The 26723-nt window shown below is 41.0% G+C and overlaps 1 protein-coding gene across 2 annotated transcripts in view; it reads left to right on the forward strand.

The window, feature by feature from the left end:
- IL1RAPL2 (interleukin 1 receptor accessory protein like 2) overlaps positions 1-20935 on the forward strand; it is a 487221-nt gene extending 466286 nt beyond the window's left edge. For both annotated transcript variants that reach the window (XM_049827421.1, XM_049827420.1), the window contains exons 9-11: positions 5177-5320; positions 10507-10677; positions 20018-20935. In XM_049827421.1, the coding sequence (XP_049683378.1) occupies positions 5177-5320; positions 10507-10677; positions 20018-20715 (1013 nt within the window). In that variant the 3' untranslated portion in view covers positions 20716-20935. The remainder of the gene's footprint in view (positions 1-5176; positions 5321-10506; positions 10678-20017) is intronic.
- Positions 20936-26723: the final 5788 nt, after the last annotated feature.

Below are 26723 nucleotides of genomic sequence, written 5' to 3' on the forward strand. Positions count from 1 at the left end.
GAGTGAAAACATTGCAATGGGAGCTACAAATCAAGGGAGAATTACCCTATCACGGTTGCTTTTCTTGGTACTGTACCTGGAATTGGGAATACCACTACCGACAAGTTATGTGTAGCAGAAAGGAAACCATTTGGGTTTGATGTTCCAGATGAAAAGGTGCTACTATGTTCTGCTGTGTGTAGAAGTCATTACCATAAAGAGTGTAACAGTATCTCATTAGAGTTCTTACCTTGTTTGTTCAATCACCTCTCCTATTCCTAAGTAGGGTGACATTTAAATTTGATGGTGATGTCTCTAAGATACAGTGTATTAGGTAGTACAAAAAGCTGTAAGACAGTAACTGCTGGGAAAGCAAAGGAACCTTACACACTCAAGGTAAAGACCTAATGTGAAACCACAGAGCCATCAGCACAGAGATTGACTAAAGAGTTAATACATTGTCTGGACCTCTGCCATTATTCTTGGCTGTAAATTGATTTACTAAAAGAGGACAAGAAGAAATGTTTTCGTGAGGCACACCTGCAAGTGCTGTTCCAGTCCTTCATGTGCTTTCAGACCTCTAAGGCCAAGGACATGCTTCTCGGCAGATTGTGGATTGCAGTGTTAGTGTCAGTTAAAAAAGCCAACGCTCTCCATCATCACAGTTGCAGCAAAATCCCACAAAAGTGTCACCATATGGAGAAGGTTTAAATATACTATTAGTACCTGAGCATGCTGCAGATTGACCTCTGAGCCTAGGGTAGACATCACCATGGGACAAATGAACCAAGAGCCAGGTGGAAGAACAGGGAGACCAGCCAAGGCCTCTCTAGATGGGGCACCGCAGTTCCGCAAAACATTCGTGGTCATCGGTTCACCTAAAGGCATGCAGGATGCTAAGTGCTGTGTTTCATGGCTATAATCTGTATAAAATGAAAGGTGAGGGAGGGGTGGTATTGGGACAAAAGAGGGCAACTAGGGAGAGGAAACTTTGGGGTCAATGTCCTCTTTTTTTTTGCTATTCTTCCATGTGACCCACAGGTTATATGTGTGAAAGTACAGTATGCAGTCCTGTCAAAATCAGTTGAATCAAGTCCTACTTACCTAGTTTCTTCTATATGTGAGAGTTTTGTCTCCTCCAAGAAAGAAGGGCATAACATAGGTTATATTTTATGCTAAGTGATAAGGATAAAACAGAATACAGAAGGTGCAAACCACTCTGAGAAACAAGGGCCCGCAGCTGTGGTGTGGAACACAAACGAATATATATTCAATGTCTAAACTGACAAGTTGTCACAACTTTAATTAAGGAATCTGGTCATCATGATGAAGGATTAGCCACTTTAGTGCAAAAAGTGTTCTACCTTTCCATCCACTGAACCTCATAAATATACAATTGATAGTAAGTATATCTATGTTGACACTGTTAAATGTTCAGCTGTGTTGCATATATTAGAATAACAAGCTAGGTTTATTTATAACAAGAAAATGCAGATATTTCAGAGCCCTGCTGAAATTATGGAAGAAGCACTGCTGAATACAGCATTTGGAGGTGGAAAGGATCACTTCTCAGCTACTATTTCATTTCTCTCTGCACTGTGGCTGTAGAAAGCTTATATTCCCCTCAGGCATTCTCAATAGTTGATTTTCAAGCTATTAAAGTGTCATTTAAAATAACCACAGTATTTTCACTGTGTCCTTTGACTGCCTGTCCCATTGTCCTGTTTGTTATTTATTAAGTTCTTACAAATATTTGACCGAACTTTTCCTTTCTGCAACTTGATATAATTACTTCCTATCCTAACTTTCTCGAGCTTGGATTTGACTGTAGATTATTCATGAGCCAGGAAATACTACTGTATTTACTGACCTGTGACAAGACTTAGGGCAGGACTGGTAGAAAGCTGTTGACCAGCAACCTTTGTGCGTGTCAAAGAAGGGATCATGGATTCCTGTTGCAGTGTGCTGCAGCTTACCAGCTCCTGAGGCACTTGGAAAAGGCAAAGAGGAAGCACAGGTCTCTCGGCCAGAGAAATCCCCCTCCCTCCAAAGTCTTACTTGCCAAGGGCTGCGTTATCCCTGTTTGGCAAGAGGTGTTTGTAGCTCCATTTTGTCTCCTGGTTGCCACAGTGCTGTAGGTTATGTCTGCCCGCTGTTCAAAGGTGTGATTGCAGCACATCAGGTGTACACAAACTGGCATAAATCATGAGTCCTGGTAAACCAGGGAGTCTTGGTTAAAAAAACAGGAATAAACCCCAAATCCAAGTTATAGCTGTGGTATAAGAGTTTCTAGAGTTAGTTTTTTGTTTTGCATCAGGTGGTTATTTTTAAGCACATACTTTGCTTTAAGGAAGAAAAAGGTACTATTCAAATATTTAAGGTAAAATATGTTGAAGTCTTTTGCTGTATTAGTGGTATGGTCCTCACAAATGCTTTTGGAGAACACAGTAGTGCTGTCTGTACAGCACCAGTGTACTGATAGCCCCAGAGCATGCATCATCATTTAGTTTTGGTTTTGGGGGTCTTTTTTGATTGAAAAAAGAACCAAATCTAGTTTCAAACACCCAAAGCTACCAATGCAAAGACAGAATCAGGCATGCTACTGAGACCTGAATACCACTGTCTGCTATCACACTCTTCTTTACTAACTTAATTCAAGGCCACATGTTTTATTTGCTTTCAAGTAGTTAAAAAAATAAGTTCTGGACAATCCTGGGTTTGCTTTTCTTTTTTTCTCCATGCTCTCCTAGCATGTTTGGTACTCATATTACATGGAAACACAATATACGCCCACTTGTCCCTTAGTTGTGGATATAGTTCAGGATTTCCTTCAAATGAATTTGAAAACAGTCCAGTATTTTAGTGATTGAAATTGATGTAGTCTATAATATAACTCTCCTGGAAGATGAATAACTTGTCAGGAGCTGCAGAATAAAATCAAGCCATGCCTTTAGTGGAAATAAGCAGTGAATTTAGATAAAAGTAAATATTATAATGATGCTTGCTCACCATTTATTTCAAGGAGGCTGCCTTTATTCAAGACATGCAGGAAAGTAACTTTTGGGGGGGGTTTGATACTGATACAGTACTAAATGATGAGGAACCTTCTAGAATACATTTGTCTCTCATTTATTGGGTGTTTATGAGACTTACAGTATTTTAAAGACCATAATCCTCTGTGATACATTGTGGCTAAGTCCTTCTACCTTATTTTACATTAGAAACTATCAGAATATTATTATTTACTAATTTTAAGTCACTATGATAGCACAAAGCCCGGATTAATCTCCTTTCCTAACGTTGGGTGTGCTGCCTTCCCTACTGACCACAGTGAGGACCAGTTGAGGAGTGAGGCATTAATCACAGGCAGAGACTAAGAGCTGGAGTAGGCAAGAAAACTGAACATTCTGGGGTTTTCTCCATTGCCTCCACCTTGGAATGGAAATAAGGAGCCCAAAAAACTTGGCTTTCTGCCTTCTTATGTCTGGACTCTAGGAGAGTTTGTGGGGCAGCAGGACAAATACAGGACATGCAAAAGCAGATTGATTCTACTTTTTGAGCTGGATTTTGTGGTTTTGCTTGATACCCTGCCATTCCCCCAGCAAGTGAACACAAGTCTGTGCTCCTGCGTGGGCTGCAGGTGATCAAGGCTCAGCATTTTCTCTCCTTCCAAGCTGGCAACTTTGCCATCACCTCACTTCCCTAGCAAAAAAGATTCAATACAACAAAAAAAAGGGGGGTTTTCCCTGAAAAGTGATTTTAACCAACTCTGTTCTCCATTTGACCAGATTTATCCCCAGAGCATATGCTAACTTTATCATGCAGTGTAATAAAAGTCCCATGAATTCCCTGTGTTCTCAGAGAGATTAAATAGCTATAATAGACTTTTTCCATCTATTAGTCCATGACTTCTTACAAGACAGACATCAGAGATACTGTAAACTGGGAATAGCTTGACATCTGATGTTAATTATTGAAATACAAGGCATGGCAAGGCAAAAATAACCCCCAAAGATACACAACTAGTTTGCTTTTTGTCTTGAAAATGACACAAATGGCATACCAGTAGTTTTTTCTGACCTAAGTTTTAGAAGTATAAAGATCACAACAATTTTGCCTTGCCTCTATTACAGTTTTTACATCTTCACATTGTATTTATTACAGCAGCAAATTTCTTCATGACATCTTATCCAAACTGATATAGGTTGTTAGAGGTAGCTATTGTCAAATTGTCATCTTTGGTCTTTTATGGCTAAGTAAAATGCCAAGTGGTGTTATGAGCAACATTGTGTTCAGAGGACATTTCAGGCTAAAGAGCAATACTGTTAGTGTCTTACATCAGGTAGAGCACTGGACTGGTATTCAAGGTTTTTTATTCCATTCTGGCATTGGTTTGCTGAATGACCTTGAACATATTGCTTCACTTTTCTATGCCTCTGTTTCCCCAGCTGTAAAAGATGGATAATTGCGTTTGGATGAATTTATGAAGTTCTTTGCGGCAGACTGCTTGTGATGTTTTCTAACAAAAGCATCCCAGTAGGAAATTTTAACTAGCACTAGTTCCCATTAAAGTATAATGTGTACTAAACAAACATGTGAGAACTCCGTTAGTAGCCGTCACAACTCAAACAAAGTGGCTCTTAGCAGCCTGATGAGTGCTCCTGGCTTCTCACATTATCTTGGGCATTCTGGATGCTCAATTCATTCTCCAGTGATTCAGCTGAAGTCCTGGCTTGGCAGCTCACATCAGCTCATCCACTGGCTTCTCAAATATAAAACCAAAGTTTAATAATTTTGGGGGGAGTAGAGCCTCCCAAATGGAGTACAATATGTCTAGTATATCTATTCTCACATGCTGCATACAGCATTTGATGTACTCTGCCAAGACAGAAGTTTGAAACTCCACAAGCTCATTAAAAGTTGATTAATCCTCTGTGTAAAATCACTACATAATTCCCTTGTAGAAGAATTATGATTATAGCCTCAAATGCATTCTGGATGGTGATTTCAGATGGGCAGTAGATGGAGTAAATGGGTAAATTTAAGTAATAGGTAATGAACAAAAAAATTAGGCATCCTTAATGTTACAGTGGTTGTAACAGGAAGCTGCACAATTTTATGTGGAATTGTACAGTGGATTAGGGCAAATAAAGCTCGGAAAGATCATAACCTTTTTGTCTTTCCTTGCTAATTTTAGATTTGATCTACAAAATAGAGCTTGCTGGAGGACTGGGAGCCATCCTTCTTCTGCTTATTTTGCTCGTGACCATCTATAAGTGCTACAACATAGAGTTAATGCTGTTCTACAGACAGAACTTTGGAGGAGACGAAGCAGCTGATGGTAAGCAGTTGCTCATGAAACTCAATACATGCAATGGAAATATTCAAGAGACCCAAAGTGATGAAGCTTCTAGATTGAAATGGATCCCAAAAGATACCTGCTGCCAGTTTAAGGTCAAACTACTAAGCACCCAACAGTGTAAAGCCCTAAGAGTTTCTCCCAAAGTCCCCTGAAATCAATGAGTCTTTTCACTGAAATGTCACTGGGCCGTGCCATAAGCAAATGGGAGTCAGAAGAATTGTTCATGAGTCTGTTACAGAGGCTTGAATGACATTTGTTAGCTGATTCCTCAGGAGAACTCTTCACGTTCATGTGTCCCAGTACCACATATACCCAGGATCACTTCTCCTGAGATCCATACTGTATGTGGGCAGCCCTTTCACCAGGTATTTTTCATTAAACATTCCCATTGAATTGTCTTCAGGCTGCCAACTAACTGCAGTAACCAGTGAGAGGTGATTGTTATTGAGGCTAACTAGTTACCTCAGTTAATTGGGAGACTGTGAACAACTTAGTGGAAATGTACTGCTTGCCTGGAGAGTATGTTTAGGAACAAACTGGGCTGTTTTTCAGTGTTCTTCTCCCGCCTTCCCTCTCACTAGCATTTATTCTGTTTGGTGCCTAAAGCTAAACATGTATTTTTAAATTGAAACTTTAATTCTCCTGAATATAGAACATTCCTGCTGCTATGAAGCTGGAATAAGCCCTGGTAAACTAAATCCAAGTGCTTTAAATCCTATTATAATATTCTTAAGACTTCTATTATAGCATAATTAATATGTTATTAATATGCATATAACTAGTATCTGCTAAAGATCTGAAGTGCAGTATTCAAGTACAGCTTCCCAGGGAAGTGGTTGAGTCACCATCCCTGCAGGTATTCAAAAAGTGCGTAGACAAGGTACTCCAGAACATGTTTTAGTGGGCATAGATGATGGTTGGACTCGATGATCTTGAAGGTCTTTCCCAACCTAAATGATTCTGTGATTCTACTTTTCATAGCCCACTGCAGCGCTTATGAGTCATGTAGGCAGTCTGGAATGGTATAGCTAGAAAAAATAATCTAGTTGAAAAAAGAGCAGGGAACACATTTCCCCTATTGTGCCAAAACAATGTGCAGTTGCACAGACATGTTACTTTCTGCAGTTAGCATTACTGTTATCAAAATAATAAACGTTTCTGTTTAACACTGGGTAGATACGAAGTGAAAATGTTTCACTACAGTGAAATCCATAGGAGTTTTGGAGAACGAGTGGTATGACATCCAGGGGATTTTAGAACGTGGAATGATAAATAGCAGGAATAGAGATCAGGAAACTTCCTCTTTCTTAATCTTCATGAGTGGGAAAACCTAAACTGATGCTTTTTAATACTATACAATATGGCACAATATTTATACTGATACCTAGGAGAAAGCAAAGGGTGAGATTATGTGGGTTTGGAAGTAATTTACCTCTAACACCTTGGGATTATACCAACATAACATCCCTGGTTCACACCAACAAAAAGTGACCCAAAGTGGTATCTTCCTCCAGATTGCTTTGATTTATTTTCAGTGTGAAGCTGCTGCATTTTTAGTCATGTAACTTCCTTGGTTCAATGGCTTTTTAATTTATGAAACAGTATTATTTTCTAGTTGTTTAGAGGAAGCCTCATGAGTACATGGGGGGGGGGGGGGTGTGCATGTTAATTCTGAAAACAACCTTTTATTTTTCCAGTGCATGATTTTAGAACTATTGCAGCTTTGTGTTTCATTCTGATCATGGTGGGTTGACCCTGACTAGACGCCAGGTGCCCCCCAAAGCTGCTCTATCACTCCCCTCCTCAGTTGGACAGGGGAGAGAAAAAATAACAAAAGGCTTGTGGGTCGAGATAAGGACAGGGAGTTATCATTCACCAATCATGGGCAAAACAGACTCTACTTGGGGAAAATTAATTTACTTTATTACCAATCAAATCACAGTAGGATAATGAGAAATAAAACTGAATCTTAAAACACCTTCCCCCCACCCCTCCCTTCTTCCCAGTCTCAACTCCACTCCTGATTTCTTTACCTCCTCCCCACAGTGGTGCAGGGGGATGGGGAATGGGGCTTGGGGTCAGCTCGCCACATGTTGTCTCTGCCGCTCCTTCCTCCTCAGGGGCAGGACTCCTCACTCTTCCCCTGCTCCAGCATGGGGTCCCTCCCACGGGAGACAGTCCTCCATTAACTTCTCCAACGTGGGTCCTTCCCACAGGCTGCAGTTCTTCATGAACTGCTCCAGCGTGGGCCCCTTCCACGGGCTGCAGTCCTTCAGGCACAGACTGCTCCAGCGTGGGTGCCCCACGGGGTCACAAGTCCTGCCAGCAAACCTGCTCCAGCGTGGGCTCCTCTCCGCACGGGGCCACAGGTCCTGCCAGGAGCCTGCTCCAGCGCAGGCTTCCCAACGGGGTCACAGCCTCCTTTGGGCATCCCCCTGCTCCGGCGTGGGGTCCTCCCCAGGCTGCAGGTGGAGATCTGCTCCCCCGTGGACCTCCCTGGGCTGCAGGGGGACAGCCTGCCTCACCAGGGGCTTCCCCACGGGCTGCAGGGGAATCTCTGCTCCGGCGCCTGGAGCATCTCCTCCCCCTCCTTCTGCACTGACCTGGGGGTCTGCAGGGCTGTTTCTCTCACATCTTCTCACTCCTCTCTCCACTGCTGTTCCAATGCTGGGGGGCTTTTGCCCCTTTTTAAATATGTTAGCCCAGAGGCACTACCACCGTTGCTGATGGGCTCGGGCTTGGCCAACAGTGGGTCCGTCTTGGAGCCGGCTGGCATCAGCTCTGTTGGACATAGGGGAAGCTTCTGACATCTTCTCACAGAAGCCACCCCTGCAGCCACCCTGCTACCGAAACCTTGCCACGCAAACCCAACACACTGATCCTGCAGAATGAAGGATGGAGGCAGAATGTTACCGAAGTCAAAGCATATACAGGGATGTTTCTTTCTACTCATGTAGGCTATAGTGGGGACTTACAGAGCTCCCATGAGCAGTCAGCTCTATAGATGCAATTGCAGGGTCCTTTTCCATTTAGACATGTATTTCTTTAAAATAGAAGATTTGGAACTCAACAGATTTGCTTTATTCCTATTTCTAAAAATATCCTATGTAAGCAATTTTGGACGCATTCACTTCCTGAGTTGTGCGTAGCATTGTTGTTAGAGAAAATAATAGTGAGGATTAAGGGAAGCCATTTAGAAAACGGCTCCAAGCAGTGCTGCGTCCAAAGCACACAGAGCAAGCGGTGGGCAAGCATGACTAGGTCCTTCTGCTATGTCCTGTGTATGTGAAGCTTGTGAAGAGGGACTCGAGACCGTAGAGATGTGATACAAGCATATGGACTCACAGGAGCCCGGGGCAACTGGTTCTGTCCACATCTTGCTTACTTGTGTGGTGAATAGAGGTGACCGGAGAGGGCAGTGGTACCCACCCAGCTGGAAGGGGCAGGGAGCTCAGGGACCGCTTGCACTCAATCCGTGCGCAGCTTCCACGCTGCTTTATAACCAGGCGTGTCCGTGCTCTGGGGTTTGCTTTGCTGCCTTTGCAGAGCTCTCAAACGTTTGCAGGGATGTTTGCCTCCTGGATCAATTGGTGGCTGCCTCCTCTTAAAAGGTTTTGGCAGGCTTCGTTAGGGACAGGGTAGCAGGTTTTGGACAGGCCTCCAAAGCTGACTGGCCTTTATTTCTTTGCTGTTTGTTCTTCTGTCATCTTTCCACCAGTAACTACTATTTTTGTGTGCTGTTCATTTCAGAGAAATATCAGCAAGCCAGGTGGACATCCTCCCATGCAGCTATACACTAGGCAAATTGCCTTTTACAAATATATTATTATTCGTATGCTTTGTAGCTCTGACCCTCATGGGTCTGGCTTTGTGTCAAGAATTACAATTTCAAGGTCATCAGGGAATGTATTGTATTATGATTAGCCATTTTTTCTTTTTATCAGAATATATTGATGATTTTTAACTGCTTTAATTATCTTTCATGTGCACTTTTCTTTACAGATAATTAGTACTCAGCAATCCTCCATTCATGCAGTTTTGTTCTCACAACATTAACTGTTTGATTTTTCATTTTCTGTAAATAATGGCAGCTGTGCTCTTCCCTGGAGACTGAATTGCTGAAGGTTGACTTTTTCAATATACTATTTTCCATTACTGCAGAGGAATAGCAAAGAGAAATGTCACTAAGACAGTCTGATCCCAGCATGGATCCCATGCTCGATAGTGGTGCCCCTTTTGTTCCTAGCACAGTCGCCAGTTCTTAGCTCTATGTTTCAGATGCAGAGAGCTGGAGACAAGCCCCAGCGCTGTGCAGGAGGAGGAGGAGGAGGTGCGTGGCCCTTTCTAGCCAAACCACTGTGTTGCAGTCCCACCGTCCTCATGTGGCGTTGCCTGGGTCCCCTCTGTCACCCACCGCCTGCCTCTACCTTTTGATGAGACTTTGCCTCCACCCCTAAGCTGCAGGCAGAATGGAGGAGCAAGTCTCCCCCTGCACCCCATTTGCTCTTGGAGTTATTTCTCTCTCTCATACTGTGAGCCCCAAGTATTTAAAATATCCTGGATCAACTGACCTCTAAAATTATGATATTGGTTTTAAAAATGACAAGATTTTCTGAAAAAATGCTTTGCACTGTTTGTATTTGTCAGTATTTTCTGCATAATCGGTATTCATTTGAGTTAAGTCATGTATTTTCTCAAAATTACTTGTGCAAAGAAGTTTTCCTTGCTCAAAACTTTCCAAACTTTCCAGGCTGAAAAACTTTTCCAAGCCCAAAACTTTTGCATAATCATAGCACTCCTGAGGCATAAGGGTTGAAAGATTTCCAGTTAGCAATATGTGAAGGATTAAAATAAAAAAATCCAGCTTTAGTATTTGTATTAAAATTTTGCCCATGATCTTTTTTAGCTGTGAAATGTGTACACTGGCCACACGAAGCAGAGTTACTAACTAGCTCAACGTGCAGAAGAAAACTGAAAGGATATCCTTTGTCTGGATCTGAAAAATGTCTCTGTGGGACCCAGATTATATGTTCCTGTGAAAACTCCCAATTTTGTTGGGAAATGCTTGATTGTTTCAAGAAATAATACGATTTCCTAGTACTTTCCTGTATTATTTATAGTGCTCTTGCAAACAGCAGACTGAACGTGAATTCGTTTTCTTACAGACAACAAGGAATATGATGCGTATCTTTCATACACCAAAGTGGATCCTGATGCATTAGACTGTGATAATAATGAAGAGGAGCAATTTGCACTTGAAATTCTGCCAGATGTTCTAGAAAAGCACTATGGATATAAGCTCTTCATTCCGGATAGGGACCTGATCCCTAGTGGAAGTAAGTATTTCTGACCTTTCAGTTTTAATTCTGTCTGATATGTCATGAAGGCCTGGACTGTGTGATAAGTACTAGATATGGGAAACCTCTCATGGTGAAGTTGTTGAGAGGATTGGAAAAGTTTCCTCAGTACTGCAAATTTGAGCTCTAGGTTAGAGCTTGTTCCTGCACCACTGAAATCAGAGGGTACTGCCACTGATTTCAGTCGAGGCAGGAGAGGCGCTAGACTCTCCTACAGGGAAGGCTGCAGCGCTGCAAGCAATACTGTAGTCCAAAATCTCTATATCAGACAGAGGTAGTTAAGCAGGAAATTTCCCCCAAAAAAATTTGTAGTCTTTGTTTTATCATTGAAAATGGGATTATTAATTTTTCCAGTAATTATTTGTCCATAGCAGCTTTACAAGTAAAAGTAATCTTTCCCATTGTCTTTTATTTTATTTCCTAACTTTGAAGTCTCATAAATAGCTACAATAGTTTCCCAGTGAATGGCATAGGTACAGTTTTTCATTAGAGTTTTGACCAAGTGTTGCATTTTTGAGAAGTGTTGGTATTGTGTAAGTAATTGGTATTTTGTGAGTAATACGGATTCTTCAGAGGACTATGTACAGCCGAGGGATCCGATGCTGTTTTCCATGCTGATGGTGAAATACACTTGTCCATTTCAAATCAGTTTTGCTGCCATGTCTGAAGATTCAGCAGCACCTTTGGATGTCTGTACCAACAGTTAATGCCTTTCTAACTGTAGTTATGGCATCTCTTCTTCCAGATTCATTTTTGGACAAGTCAAAAAAGACCATGAACCATACGTATCATGTTGACGAACTTTTAATGCACAGTATGTTTGCTTTAATATCACGTTTATTTGAAATGCTACCCTTGTGAAAAATAAGCTTTTTTTACATATTCTGTCTGCAAATCACTTGCATGAAAAATATTATAAGAGAATATGAACTTCTCTCTGTGTATGCTACTGTACAGGAAATATGAACATTTTCACAGCAATGGCTGTGCTGGAGCAGATGTCCTCAAACATGAAACAGCTAGAACATGGCTGCATTAGCAACCTGCCTGCCAAAAGACTTGAAACTGCTGCCTTGCTGCTGCCAGACCCCAGTGCCTGCCCCAGAAGTTGGAGCCTACTTCTTCTCTGACATTTGAGGGAGCTGGAAACAGAGCTCTTGGGAAAGAGGAGTCAGAGCGTAGGCAGACATCATGCAAAGTCCCGTGTAGTGGCTTGAATTTATCATGTGCATTTGCAGCTCCTAGGTTAGAGCTGCTTCCCTTATTCCTTTGCTCTACCCCTGCAAGGTGTGAGTTTTACTCCCTTAGTGACATATTCCAGAAATGGGACTGGGCTCATAGCCGCCTTATTTCTGACAGTACAAGCAAGTAGTACTGATTTTTTTTTTATATTATTATTAAGAGAAAATACACCTTTTTGGGTTAAAATTCACAGAACTGTTGTAAATAGTTGTTTCATATCCAACAATATAGCAGTTATACATAGCAATTATACAAGTGAATTAAAGAGTTTAAAGCTAGCCCTTCAATGATAACTATATTAAAGCACAGATTAATCTGAAATGAGATTCTTCTTTCCAATTGCTGTACCAGCCAGCATGGTATTTTATTTTTGTCTGGTTTTGTCAGTCAGACACTCAGCAAATACTTGTCATCACTTTCGGTATTCATTAAACCTCTCATGAAAATGTAGGGTACCTGAAAATGTCAGTTCTCATTTACGAACATTCACAGATTTAATACCTCTTTTTCCTCTCAAACTCACTTCTCCAGTGTTATGAAAGGGCCTGATTCTAACACATGGAGCTTTAAGAACGCTTAATCAGACATAATGACAATGCAGAATAAAATGTGGAACTGCAGTGAGTGTGATTTGCATGCTTTAACTTTGAAAAAGGTATGGGGGAAGGCATTTTATTTTGAGGAAGCAAGAGGGTTGGAAAGGTGATGGAGAAGGAGAGAAGACTCAGACTTCTGTATTTGTAAGCTCTCTGTATTTGCGTGCGCTAGAGAAGTGGAACTTGGCTGTGTTCTGCCTAATGCTCACCAGTCTTACAGGGACTTGCAGTGCTTAGTGAAGAGAGGCAGTGTGATGTGGTATGGATCTGCCAGAAACTTCAGAGGTAAACATAATAAATTTTAGAGTGACTGTCTCAAAAAGTGGCAGATATGACAAAATATATAGCTCTTCAGGGTAGATTTCTATAGAAAAGTGGGGGTTTGATCACAGTTATCTTTTTTATTTTAGGAAATACCTCTTCTCACATGTACCGCATTTCCTCGTCTTTTGGTGTAAATGACTTTCAGTGTAATGTAATGCTTTCCCACTCTCCATTCTGATATGTTTCCCTCTATATCCCGTGTACTTAAATGTGTGCCATTTCACTAGTACAGCAAAAAAGGTGTGTTTTGTAAGGCTGGTCGTTTCATATAATCTCTGCAATTTTAAGGTGCTGCCACAGGAGGGTGTGCATTATTGCGCTTCCTTCCTGGCATGAAGTAATACATACAGCTACTACTTGGATTTGAGAGCAAGCAAAATATAGACTTGTTAAATAGTATTTCATTAACTTTCTTGCACACTTCTGTGAACAAACTGAAAAGCTGACTTCAGAAAAATTCTGGGACAAGTTTGATTATGTTTTTGTCCAGCTGGTTCATCTCTAACCTCTGGGGAAAAGCTATGATAGGCTCTGCATGTCCCTGTGCAGCCGAGGGAGAGATTACAGCCAGATGTGCCTTAGTTGAGATGCGCGTACCCAGCAGCGAGCTCCGTCGCGCTGCATATCTGAGCTCTGCGTTTCAGCTCTGTGCCGAAGACCATCTGTTTCAGGGATGCCCATGGGGCGACTGTTGCTGTCCCAAGGAGGACAGGGGTGATGGCTGTGGGGACTGAGGCCACCTCTTTACTGTTGGGAAGCAGATCCCTGGCATCCAGAGTTCAGGTCAGATGGGGCTGAGTCGTGTTTTGCAGTAGGTGTTGGTTTCTGTGCCCTGCCGGGATACAGATGTTATCCCAGTGGAGCCTTTTGCCCTAGTGGGAGAGCCACCGTGAAGGGTGATGCCAAGGGCCTCGGTGATGCCCACCACACGGTGGCTAGCAAGGTGTGCTGTGTAAGCAGCAAGGCCAAGTTTGTTACCCAGGATTTGAGTTCTGTGTTATAGGACGTACTATAGCAGCTATTCTTTTTTAAAGAATATTCTTTGGTCTTAACAGAGGGAGTGTTCTTCATTCTGTCAAAGCTGACAGCACATATATCTTTCTGCCTAGGTAGCTAAGGCATAACTGAACGTGTTAGCCTGTATAAGGAGATTGTGAGCCCTAAGATACAGTTGCAGTTGTTACTAAAGTTTCTTAGCGGTTACCATTTTTTCCACCCTATTAGTTTTCAGGGCTTTTTTTAACAAACCCTTTCCCACAGCAAGCACTCTTAAGTCCTGTGAGCTTTTTAATTCAGCATTAGGATACCTGAGGAGACTGAATAGTTGCGGGGGGCAGAAATCAGAGTAGTTATGTTTTTACCTGAGCCATTTTCTGTCTTGCTAAGGATGATGTGTCTACAGAAAGATCTGTTTGCACTTGACTCTTCTGAAACTGGGACTACATCAGAGGAAGATATTTTTCTCACATGGTTTCTGCAAATTATTTTCAACTGTGAAAGTGGAGAGGTCAAAACTGTCAAGTTGGATTTTTAATACCAGCAATATAAATCTATTAGAGCACTGTCTAGTTGCTCTCTAAGCATATGTGCATTTGATCTTGACAGGATTGAAAAAACACTAACAATTCACTCCGGCTCAGCCCAGGGTATAGAGATCAGGCACTGAAAAGAACAATGGTGATGGAATAAAAATCTTTGCTTTTACTGGAAAAATAAGAGGTTGTCAGCACAACAGGAATGCGCCTAAGGCATGTGATAAAACGCACCCAACAGTCAATATTGCCGTTCTGGCACTTTGTAGTTTTGTCTGCCCATCTGTGTGTTTTTTGCCTGGTGAATTCCAGCTTCCTGGTCTCCTGGGTGAAGAAAGCCCAGCTGGACTGTGTGCCTGGGGTTCCCAAGGAGTCTTAATTAGGTATGGGACACCATTTATGTGAAATGGAGATAGAGGACCCAGTTCCACAAACTCCTTTCAGAAATCCCTGGTTGTCTGTTCTGTATGAATCTTACCCTTAATGCCAGGCATGGGCAGGGGTAGCAGGGATACAGAGGAATGACAGATGAAAGTGGAAGAAATATGAACAAAAGCCAGAAAGGCTGGCTACCCTGTAACAGCCCATTGAAGGCAACCGACGTGGTCAAGGAGCTGGATCCCACGGTATAAGAGGACAGCCCAAAAGAACTGCATTTCTTGAAGTAAAGGCCAACAAAGACAAAGCTAAGGAGGAATCTTATTGTTGTCTTCCCAGTGGAAAGCACAAAGGTGGAGACAGACTCTTCTCAGAGGTACACCCTTGTTGAACAAGAGGCCTCAGGTATGAGTTGCAACACTGAAAACTCCATTTAAACATTTGGAAAATTTTCCTCACTGTAATGGTGGTCAGACACTGGAACAGAACCCAGAGACACTGAAAAGAAACCTCCAACGTTGGAGGTCTTCAAAACTGTACTGGATAAGGCCCTGAGCAATCTTAGCTGGTCCTGCTTTGGGCAGGGTATTGACCTGGAGACCTCCAGAGCCCCCTTCTAACCTGTATGAGTCTATGAATCCTTGTTTCTAAATATCCAGAATTTTGATTCCAACATCTATCGCCAAAACAATTTCACCAAATTCACCCACTTCAGACACTTTAGTCTCCAAGGAGACATCCCTAGAGCTGCCATCCTTTCCTTCTTAATCCCTCCTTTATTTGCCGTGTCTAATACAGAAAGTCTGACAATGGCTAAGGGAGTGGTATGCTGGGAGAGCAGTGTGTCATGCTGATCTGCATTACTTGTTTCTTTATGTTGAACTCATCAGCTGTCCCTTAGCTTGTACTGGGATTGGGCTCTCTGTGGGCAGGGGTCATCTCTCTGCTCTGTTTCAGCAGTTCCAGCTGCATTGCTGTTCTGGTCTGAGCTAACAGAAGAAACAGATATTTAATAAATAGGAAAAGCAAGACATGCAATCATTTTTGTTATAATAAAGTAATCAGAGTTAGGGTTTGGGAACTCTTCAGTTAGGAAACCAGGACTGAATTATTCTTCTATAAATAACTTTCTCAAGTGATAGTCACACTGCCAAGCACAGAAAGGCTGGTTATTTTCAGAGTGCCAGGAACCAGCCAGTATGGGGTTGATGGTAGATATTCTTTGGTTCTTGGGGTGCTGCAGACCATTCTTCCCCAAAAAAATCTGTAGGAGTTTATATGATTTCTGGTGTTCTTTCCCTCTCCCTCAACTGCTTCTGCAAATCGTCTGAATATGGTTAGTCAGTCATTTCTTTGTGTAAGCGACTCTGTGTTCATGGTGTTCGTTAATTCCTTGCTCTTAGTCCACTTGCATATTAGGTTGTCTGGGTTTCCTTCCAGGCTGTGGTTAGTGTAGCTCATTCAAGATTCAATAGGCAGTTATGCATGATTTAATTGCAAATGGGATGCGTGTCTTGTACTTCTTCAGTGCTTCGAACTACAGTTTGGCATCATTACACGTTGACAGTATTCGGTGAGTGCATACTTGCTCTCAGGTGATCTGTCTTCATTACTAAAGGGCAACCATGCAAAACCTATGTTTGTTTATGGGTCTAAAAGTTCTTGCTGTCCATACCTCCTTGGGCATTGCATTGGACATGATGCAAGTAAGTTACTGATAGAGCTACTCATAATTCTTTTTTTTTTTTGACCTATGCGAAATGCTACCATTTTGAAAACAGTTTCTGTGCTATATTGCAAAATGGTGTTTCAAGGGGGGGAAAAGGGATCAAAAGTTAAAATGTTCTTTTTCAATAGAAACAAGTGGGTTAATTCTAATGCTGACATTTTTACATTCTAGTTTATGATAAAATACAATCTTTGGGAATTAAAAATTAATAATTCCATATTGATTCTGTCAAGATGATTTTTTTTCTCCCCTCACAATGAAATGTCACTGAAGTTGACACCTCCTGCAGTGAAAGTGAGGTTTCAGCAAGATGATATTTATCTGATGGAAATACGTTGGTCTGGAATCTTGCAGTTGATCCTAGTTGGCGATGTCATTCCTGAAATCCCTGCTCAGTTTTTTTTCTTGAAAGTGAAACAGAGCTATTGCCTGCCAATTACTTCTTAGCTCATTCGAAAGGTGAAAACAACCCTTTCTCGATCCTACATTGCAATATACGTTGCCTGGATTTAGTATCTTCTAATGGATTGAGCATTTAAGACAGACAACGGAACCTGTGGTATTTCCAGCAGTCTCAAATTGTGAAGTGAAAGGAGATCAGGTGATTTAGCAGCTCACACGTTTATGCAGTCAGTCTGGTACCACTGGAAAAAATAAAGCGTGAATTTCCACAGACAATAATCTGTCCCCCTATGCTTTTCTCGTGGAAATGTTTAAGTTGTGGACATGTTGTAGAGTGCACCCAATGGAACCACGTGCTGCAGGGAAGTTGTCACCTACCTTTAGTAGCAGTTCCAACCTGAAGTTACTGGGAGTACTAAGTACTTCTGGACCAGATGGCTGGAAAATGCGTTTGCCTTTTCATTTGGGTTTCCAGTTTCCTATAATACAGTGTATTTTATCCTCAGTGCACCAACAGACCCCTGTACATTGGCCATGTCTATCGGTGAACCAGCTGCAAACTTGGGATTTGAAGGAGCACCGAGTGGTCATTTGTGAAGGTGTCTGTTTAGTCATCTGTAGAGAGAGCTCTAACTTGTTGCAATATCCAGTAAGTAAGGTGGGCATGCCAAAATATGGGAGAGGCACAGAGGGGAGAAGTATCCATCTGAGAAAACAGGGAATTTTTCCTGTCTTCTTCCCACCTCATTCCCTGTTTGACTAAAGCAAAGTCTGGTGAGTTTTTGATTGAGATGGTATAATGGATTATTGCTGGGTTGTTGCTATTGAAATTATTGCTGCTGGATATTTGAAGAGATGGAAGTGGAGTGATTTTTTGTTTTGTTGGTTTCGGTTTTTTTTTTTTTAATTGGATGCGTATAGGATACGCACGGCTGTGCTTAGCACTAACCTGGATATGTGGTACTGACCTACTGACCGGTATTGTGTCCTGCAGAGAATTGTCTTGTACATAGCAGTGTTCTGAGTTGTTTGAAGGAGGGATGAATATGTCTCAGGAAAGATGCATGATAGTTTGTTGTTTTACTGTATCTTGCAGATTCAACCTCTAATGATGAAGCTTCCCACCTAAATTCTTTCTTTTTGGGAGCAGAAAGAAAGGAAGAAAATGAAGAGTCTGAGCTGTTGATACATTGGGATAATCTCTTTCCATTGTATTGAACATTTCTACCTTTCCTTACGTTTTGTTTCACCAGTTCTGCTTATCATTTTCTCATTGTTGCTGATTCTCTCCCCTCTCCGCTGCCTCTCCCATGGATTTTAATGTTGAATTTTTTTCATTAATGAGTAACTATTTTACACAGAGCAATGTGGGGGTTTTCCTCATAAAATATTTTAAGGAAAAAAACCAACAACCAAACTGTAAATGCTGCATGATTAAAGAGTCATAAAACATTAACTAAAAGTCAGGATTGTTGCATAGACATTTGTAATGTATGTGTATGTCTTAAATTTTTGTGTGTCTGTGGGATGTTTGCAATTGCCTCTTTTTTCCATTTGTGAAAGAAATTCTTCTTGCTGCTAAGTGGTGAAATAAAACATTGGTAAAGGCAGATTTGATGCTAACTATGCCTTCAGTCTCATGAAAATAAGCTATTTTAGAATGTTCCTGTTGGCCTATTTTGTAGCTATTTACTTTTCTGGAAGTGGTGTGAATAAGCATGCTGTGGTATGGTGCCTGGGACTATAAAAATTAGTCTTGCAGTAACAGATGTTGATTAATGATGTTATTTGTAATTGTTGTTCCTGCTAGAGGGCAGTGTGTGTAAGAGAGGCCCTGCCCTGTGCTGAGTAAAGATCTGTTCTGTGCAGCTCTTGTGTCCAAGTCTTCATTTATAACACATGCTTCTCCTCTGTTGTCAGGCGGCACATTCTGAGTAGCATGGTCAAGAGGTTTATGTAGTTTAAAAAAAAAATAAAATTATATCCTGTCTCTAAGCTTGCAATCACAATGCTATGCAACCAATGAACACTTTTCTGACCTTAGTGGTTTTTTTCCAAGTGATTTCATTTTTCTGGTCTTGACCCAAAACCCATTGAAATTTATTGAAATCTGTTCATTTGAATGGGGTTTGGATCAGGTCTGTAAGTAGATCTCTTTCCCATCCTGTTCCATGTCAGACCAGTGTAATTGGCTTCTCTTCCCTACCATCCCTGGGACAAGTGAAACTCAGGGATCCAAGTCCAACTTCAAGAATATTTTGTAGTTCAATAAGCTGACATCATGGAGCTAATGATGGGGCTGGCATTTCTGCTTACACTGATCATTTGCAACTACTTGGCATGCATGAATAAAAGAAGAATACTATTTTCTTTGTCACTGATGTCTCAACAAATAAATACCTCCAATATGTTTAAATTTTCCATTTGTTCCTGTCACTTGTGAAGTTTCTGTTAATACCTTGGGGTACATAGAAGCACAGGTTTGTGATACTAAAACAGACCATTGGGCCACAAAGAATGTTATTGTGCTTTTGTGGTCAATACCTAAAGAAGAAAGAGCTACTACCGTGATGCTTCTATGCAATAGCACAAGTTCTGCATGTGAGGAGGGTTGATTTCTTTTTGAGCTTTTGCAACCTACAGTTCATACACCCTGCAGCACCCTCATGTCCTTGCATCCAAAACACAAGAACTGCTTCCCAGAGCGTGCTTCCCTCAATGCGATGTTAATCATAACCAGCGTTAATGTTAAAATTTACACAAACGTTACATTGATCTTGACCTATATTTTTTCAGTAAGTGAACTGTGTATTTTTAGTCACTAATGCATCTGCACAGTGAGGATATCACGTAAATGTCATTCTGTTGAGATGAACAGGGAAAACCAGTAAAGGATGGAGGGTGTTACTAAGGAGTTTTCTATATGTACTCCATAAATGGAAATATGTTGTGATACACTATCCTATTTTTGTTGGACTATATTGTGAAATGCCCCTTGTCTTAAATGGTGTGGATCAGTAAGGTGTAGGATTTTGTTATACTTGATTGCAAGCCTAATGCTTTGATACAATAGACTTCTTTATTCTTTACTCTTTCTCTCTTTCTATAATTTGTAGCCTACATTGAAGATCTCACGAGATGTGTTGAACAAAGCAGAAGACTCATTATCGTGTTAACTCCAGACTATGTTCTCAGGAGAGGATGGAGTATTTTTGAGATGGAAAACAGACTCCATAACATGCTAGTCAGTGGAGAAATCAAAGTTATTTTGATTGAGTGTACTGAATTAAAAGGGAAAGTGAATTATCATGAAGTGGAATCTTTAAAGCACACTATCAAACTTCTCTCAGTGGTCAAGTGGAAAGGACCAAAAAGCAGCAAACTGAATTCTAAGTTTTGGAAGCGCCTAGTCTTTGAAATGCCAGGGAAGAAAAAGGAGGTGGTGTCTCGGCATCAGGTCCTGGATTCTGCAGAGCAGGGCCTTTTTGGAGACCTCCAGACCGTACCCTCTCTTGCCGTCACGGGCACTTCTGCCACGTTGGTAGAATCGCGGGCTGATTTAACTGATTACCATCAAGCAGACTCTGTGCAAATGAGACATTATTGCAGAGGATACGAATACGATGTGTCAGCAGCAACATTGCCAATAGCTTCCATAAGCAACCATCACACATACTGTAACATACCTTTGACACTACTAAATGGACAGCTACCTCTTAACAATACCATGAAGGATCCCCAAGAGTTTCACAGGAACAACCCCTTGCTACCTTTATCAGCAAAGGAGCTTAGCTTCACCAGTGATATTTGGTAGTGAACATCAGGACTCTTTTGAGATGCTTCATGACCGCCATGAAGACACATTTTTAAAGAACTTTGCCCTAACCCCATGGGGTGAGAAAACATATTCGAAGCAGCAGCACACTTGTTTGCTTTTCTACTTGAACTTTTTTGTTTACATTTACAAATTATTGACAAAGGGGGCATTCTTTTGTAACTCAGTAATGTCCTTCCTGTCTTTTAATGTACAGTTTTAATGCTTCTTTAAAAAAGGGGGGGGGGGGGCGGGGGGGAGGGGGTAGAAAAAACACATCCCATCATTTTACAGTAGGTTTACAATCTGGGATGGATAAAAGGTCACTGTATATGATCTCCAACATCCATACATATTTAAGTAATAGTATTTGAAATACACGGAAGTTGTTGGGTTTTTCATATAGACTTCAGTACAGTTTGAAATTCTAATCGTGCTACGAAAATGATTATCTCCTGCACAGACCACAAGGGGTGGATCATTCTGAAAAGGAAGGAGGAGGAAACCTTCCCGGTAACATTGTCTCGCAAGTACATTTTAGAAGATGACCAGCTGAAACAATGCAAATGAAGCTTGATCAATAAAGTGCATAGTAACAGTTACTGCAGAATAAATCACCTGCTCACATCAGCATCTCTTCATTTTATTATCGAGGCATGTTGTATTCCTAGTCAATGGTTAGCAATGCGGTTTTATTAAACAACTTACTAGAATATCGGAAGATGTTTAGGAGAATTTTAAACAATTTTTCTGTCGATTATAGATTATTTCACAATTTTTTGCAGATTTTTAATGACTTTTTTTAAACAGTTCAAGTATAAATTTATCTGTCTGTCAGTCAATTCATTAATTTGAAATTTCTTAAGATCTCTTGAGCTCTTTTAAGATTTGTAGTGAAGGCAATGTAATTTTACATAGGATTCTTTTTCCAAAATGAGTAGTTACAATTTGAAATTAACCTTTTTGTGAGAACATCAGCAATAGAAAATAATTACTACAGCAATATTCAGAGATGAAGTGCTAAATTATTCTTGTTTACTAGTAGTCTGACTTCAATTGCAGTGATAATCACCTGAGACAGTTCTCTCTCTGTTTATCTACCTGTCAATTTATGTACCTTTTAAATACGGCTGAAGCAGGAATATTTCTGCTCTCTGTGCAACTATTGAAAAGTAATATTTTTAAGCAGCTGCTAAGATCTTGCATTTCTCACTTATGAGAGTGTTCCCATCAGTCAAATAGGATACCGTCATTTATCTTTCATGGAAGGCATTCTTGCTGCTTGTGGATGAGAAGTGTTATACAGGTACTCGGCATCAGGCATTACTACTCAGCGAGTTGAGTTTTCTTTGGACCAGTATGTTTCATGGAGATTTCCATACTCAGTTGATTAAGGGTTGCAGAGTCAGACCATGGAGACAACAATATTCAAAGAAAAAGCTCCAAATAATGAAGGTGGAAGCCAGTTTTGCAGGTTTTGGCACGGCTTTAATGAAAACACAGTAGACATGAGAGTTTTGTCTCAATAAGATCTGCTGGAGCAAGCTCCCAGAAATATTTTTATGGCAAGCAACCTTGCCTGTATTTTGGTATGTTTTTTAGCGTTGTTCTCTTTGATTGCATGAATAAAAGTTAGCACTCTGCACTCAGCTGCCTGTGGTTTCATCAGCAAACAAGTTCAGTAAATCCTTGACATTTTGCAGTGGTTCCTAAATTGTACCCTACAGTCAAATGGAAACAAACACTGACCTAAGACTTAAAAGTATCCAGAATTGGCCCAAAGGCCATGAGAATCATCTCAAATGTGCAATAATTCATAGAGGTCAGTATTTTTCCATTGCTTCTTTCCCCAGTTTTTTATTCTGTGCCCTCTTACACCAGTTATTATCTGTAAGGTTTTCATTAGGTTTGAAATAATACATGTTTCTCTTGTTTTGTTCTGGCATTATTATGCATTTGACACTAACACCGAAAATGGAAATCTAGAAAATACATTAATTTATTACACACTATAGGACTATAACTTGCTCTTTTGTGAAGTTAAGTTCCAAACATATAGGTGTTTAATATACGTATTTTTCTACTGAGAAAGAAAGTGATTTTACCTCCATTATAAATATATGTATTTCAGCCTCCCAGAAATTTACAAAATTTGCACTGTTTTATAAGTGTTACAGACTGTTTACACTGGCTATGTTCTTTAATGCAAAGTGTAATTTAAAAAAAGGAAAAAAAAAAAAAACCCTAAAAGAAAACCCTGCATGAAAAGAGCTGCATATGTTTAAATGAAAAGCTGTACTTTTCATTATTTTCCTTTCCACATTACTCTAGAATCTGGTTAATTCACATAGAATGTTCAGTGAGATTTTAAACCTACTAGTTCTGTATTAAGCATGCAAACTCCAAAAAAAAGAGAAAAAAAACCCATATGCAGGTTGGTCTGCTTCTTTTATTTACAATGACTAAATATGGGTAGCAAATTCATTTACCTGATGATAATATGTCTCTTAGAGCAGTAGCTATTCAAAAGCAAAATGCAGTCATGTTTGCATTGAGGTAACATGAAAAGAACAGTTTTTCTGTCATTTTGCAAAAGCACATTGTGTGTCTGTGTATCGATATCTTTTAGTTATAGATGACAAGTCACAATCTGCTTTAAGATTTCAAAGTGTGTATCGAGTACTACGACAATATATACATGAATCGGAACCACCTGTACCCCTCTGCTTTTAGTATGGGGATGGGGACCTGAGCTCAGGACGCCTCTCACTGACTCAGTTTCACGTAATATCAGTATGACGTGCTAGAGGCCAAGTGTTTCCGTAGGTAGCGCTTAAGGGTCCGGAAAAAATACTGTCCAACAGTGAAATGCATCCGTCGGTGAGACTTGGGTGGCACAGGGACCGGGAGCTTGTCCCACGGTGAAAATCACCTCTGTAACAGCCCTCCAAGTGGGGTCCCTCGTGGTGGCAGTGACGGCTGGATCAGGGCCTCGGTGGCAAAAATGTTCTAGCTCCTTCATGTGAACTTCATTAGCTGAAATAGAAGGGCATAAGGGCATTTTGCGTTCCTCTGTCTCACCAAAGCCGTGTACTTATTCAGCTGGATTTATCGGGAAGAGGCCAGGGCACTACCCTGACAGCGTGGGTGCTGCATCTCGCTTGTGCGACTGTGCAGCCCTCGCCGCCCCCGGCTTGTCAGACTGTGCCTTCCCCAGCACAAAATCACCAGCAGCAAACACCCTTATTGCAACCGCGTCGGGCTTCTGATTTGGGGCATGTTCATTTTAAAGACGGTTTATTATAATGTTTGGAAGACTACTGTTTGTATACTTACCTTTGTGTGTGATGTGCTTCAGAAGCAATTATGGTTTGAAGGTTGTATATAAAATGAGCTAGAAGTTGGAAACCTATTCAGCCTCTATAGATTTTATGTTCCTAAAGAAAGTTCAGAGAGAAAACAGGGTAATTTTAAATTAAGTAACAAAGTAGAGTGAATATTGACCATTCCTGGGGGCTGTGTGCTGGACCAGTGTTTTAATAATTAATATTCCTTTCTTTAGACAGTGGATGGGAAACTTGTATAAAGATATTGTCATACTTTGCCTACCGGTCTGCTCCAAAATCCATTCAAGCCAACAGAAAGAGTTCCATCAAATTCAGCAGACTTTGGATAAGGCCATAAAACCTTAGGTTTACTGTGTACAGAGGAATAAAAAAGACAAAAGGGAGAGAAAGAAGTCAAGTGAGAAAAAAGTCAAGAGACTAAGAAGCATTTGCTTATTTAATCTGCCTAAAATCAAGCTTATTTTTGTCCCTGTTTGGTGTGGATATGCTCCAGGACTATTCAGCCTTGGGAAAGGAATTTTGTTCATTCTTTGTTATAAACAAGATAAGGACTTGGGAATAAATAACAGATACTTTTAGGAAAAAAAACCCATGGTTTTTAAGGGCTTCTAGTCTGCTCTCAGTAGTTCCTTTTGATTCAACAGCCTTTCTCTGTTCATCCAAATGCATAAGCACATACTTAAATTCCCCTTAATTCAGTGAGAAATACTTTACTGAGTAGGGGCCTGGAAGAGTAGTTCAGTGCCAGAAATCGCAGCATTTAGCAGCCTTCGGAACTGTGCCCTTATGGAGAGCCTCAGAGCAGCTTTTCTGATTTCAGTCTCTGAATAGATGTGAGTGTTATGGCAGAGCAGCTGTCAGGTCTCACAGTCCTGGTTACAAGGGAGAAAGTCTTCAATGCTTGCTAGCCTGGCAGTGACATCTCCCTGGGAACTCAATGGTAAACGGGACAACAATGGCTTTTTTCATTTGGGCAACTGGGAGCTTACGGCATGGGCAGCGGCCATGGGATGGCTTGGTTGGAAAAACTATCTGCAAGAAACCTCTACCTCCACGCAGCATTTGGTGCGTCTTCTCTTGTGCACCCTTCTTTGTGCACCCTTTGAGGTTCATGCTGGGACTGCAAAGTTACTGGGACACTAGGAAATAAGTGGGGAGTATGAAGAGGGGAGAGGAAGAAGAGAGGGAGCAGAGTCCGAGGGTTTTCCAGGCAGAAACACTGATTCAGTATAGCACAATGATAGCTCTTGCATGAATGCATCATGTTTGTCCGCTATTCAATGGATGCTGGGCAAATTTCCCCAGAAAAATACCATTTCTTGCCAGCTCATTTGCTTCAGAACCCTTGTCTTGATAATTTTAAGATTAAATTTCAGTTTCCTGTTGGATGGGAAACTTTCTTGCTTTCTTCCACAGGAAAAAAAAAAAACAACAAAAAACCGAAAAAAACTCTGCTGCTTTACATTTTCAGAAATTTACATTTTCAGAAATTCCCCACAAAGTAAGAACTCATGCTTTCTTCTGGTCCTGTGGGTTCGAAACTCACATGTAATGCCAGAAGTTTCACTAGATCACCTCTGGTGAGGTGGATGAGGTGACTGGTTTCTGCAGTGCGGTGGATCCCATCGCTGGAGAGTACAATTGGCTCTGGCATTTCAGCAAACCAAACTGCTCACTTTTGCCTTTGCCCCGTTCTGCCAGATACTCGTTTCCAATAAGCGTGGTCCGGAGTCAGGAGACAAGCGGGTACTAAACATTACTCTTTAGGACTGTCCCAACAGCAGTTCTGCAGCTCTTGCAACATGTAGTTGCTGGGTGCTCTCTCAGTTTGCGTTGGTCCCATCCCCGGGGGTCTCACTCTCGCAGTCTGCTGAGCCGGTTTTTCCAAAGCAATTAAGCCACGCAGGAGTCAGGTCTTATCAAAAGTCCATAGGAATTAGTCCTGGTCCTCAGTTCTTGTATTACCAACATTAGTTAGGGAGGACTGTGAGAAATAATGACTGCTCTGGGCAGCGGAGCTGCACAGTGGCGGCAGTGAGCCAACGGGCCCTTCGTCGTGCAGGTCAGGAGGAAAACGGGTGCCTGAACATTGTGATGATGTTCATTTAACGTAATCAGTACTGGTCTATTTGCTTATAAAATAATGAAAAATACATAAATGTACCTTCCTCCATGGTCTTGAAAGTATTTAAGCTTTTGAAATTTCATAAATAATAGTATTAAACCAGTTCCATTTCGGCAGTAGTTAGCACAGCAAATGTTAAAAATACAGGATTTTTTAATAATTTGTTACAGGAAGAAAGCAAAATTTGAAAATGGAAAGTAATGGCACATCACATTCTTGCAAACACAAGAGCAATGTTCTGAAATGTACTTGCTTCCCTAAAGAAATGACACGAAGTGTTTGCGATGGTAAAGGAAGGATGGCTTTGCAGTGCTTACCACAAGAAGCTATTTGATCATTTCAATGCCACTGGAGAAATGCAGAGGTTAATAAGGCTGCTCTACAGACATATAAAACAATGTCTGAAAAAAAAGGAAACATAAAGTAAAAGTTAACGAGCTTTGCCAGGATATTTGTCATTTAAATATAAAACAGTAGCACTGCCAATAGAAGCAGAACATGACCTGTCAGCATTTTCTCTTCATTGCAATATCATT

This window comes from Accipiter gentilis, chromosome 24 (genome assembly GCF_929443795.1).
Source record: "Accipiter gentilis chromosome 24, bAccGen1.1, whole genome shotgun sequence".
Taxonomy (NCBI): domain Eukaryota; kingdom Metazoa; phylum Chordata; class Aves; order Accipitriformes; family Accipitridae; genus Astur; species Astur gentilis.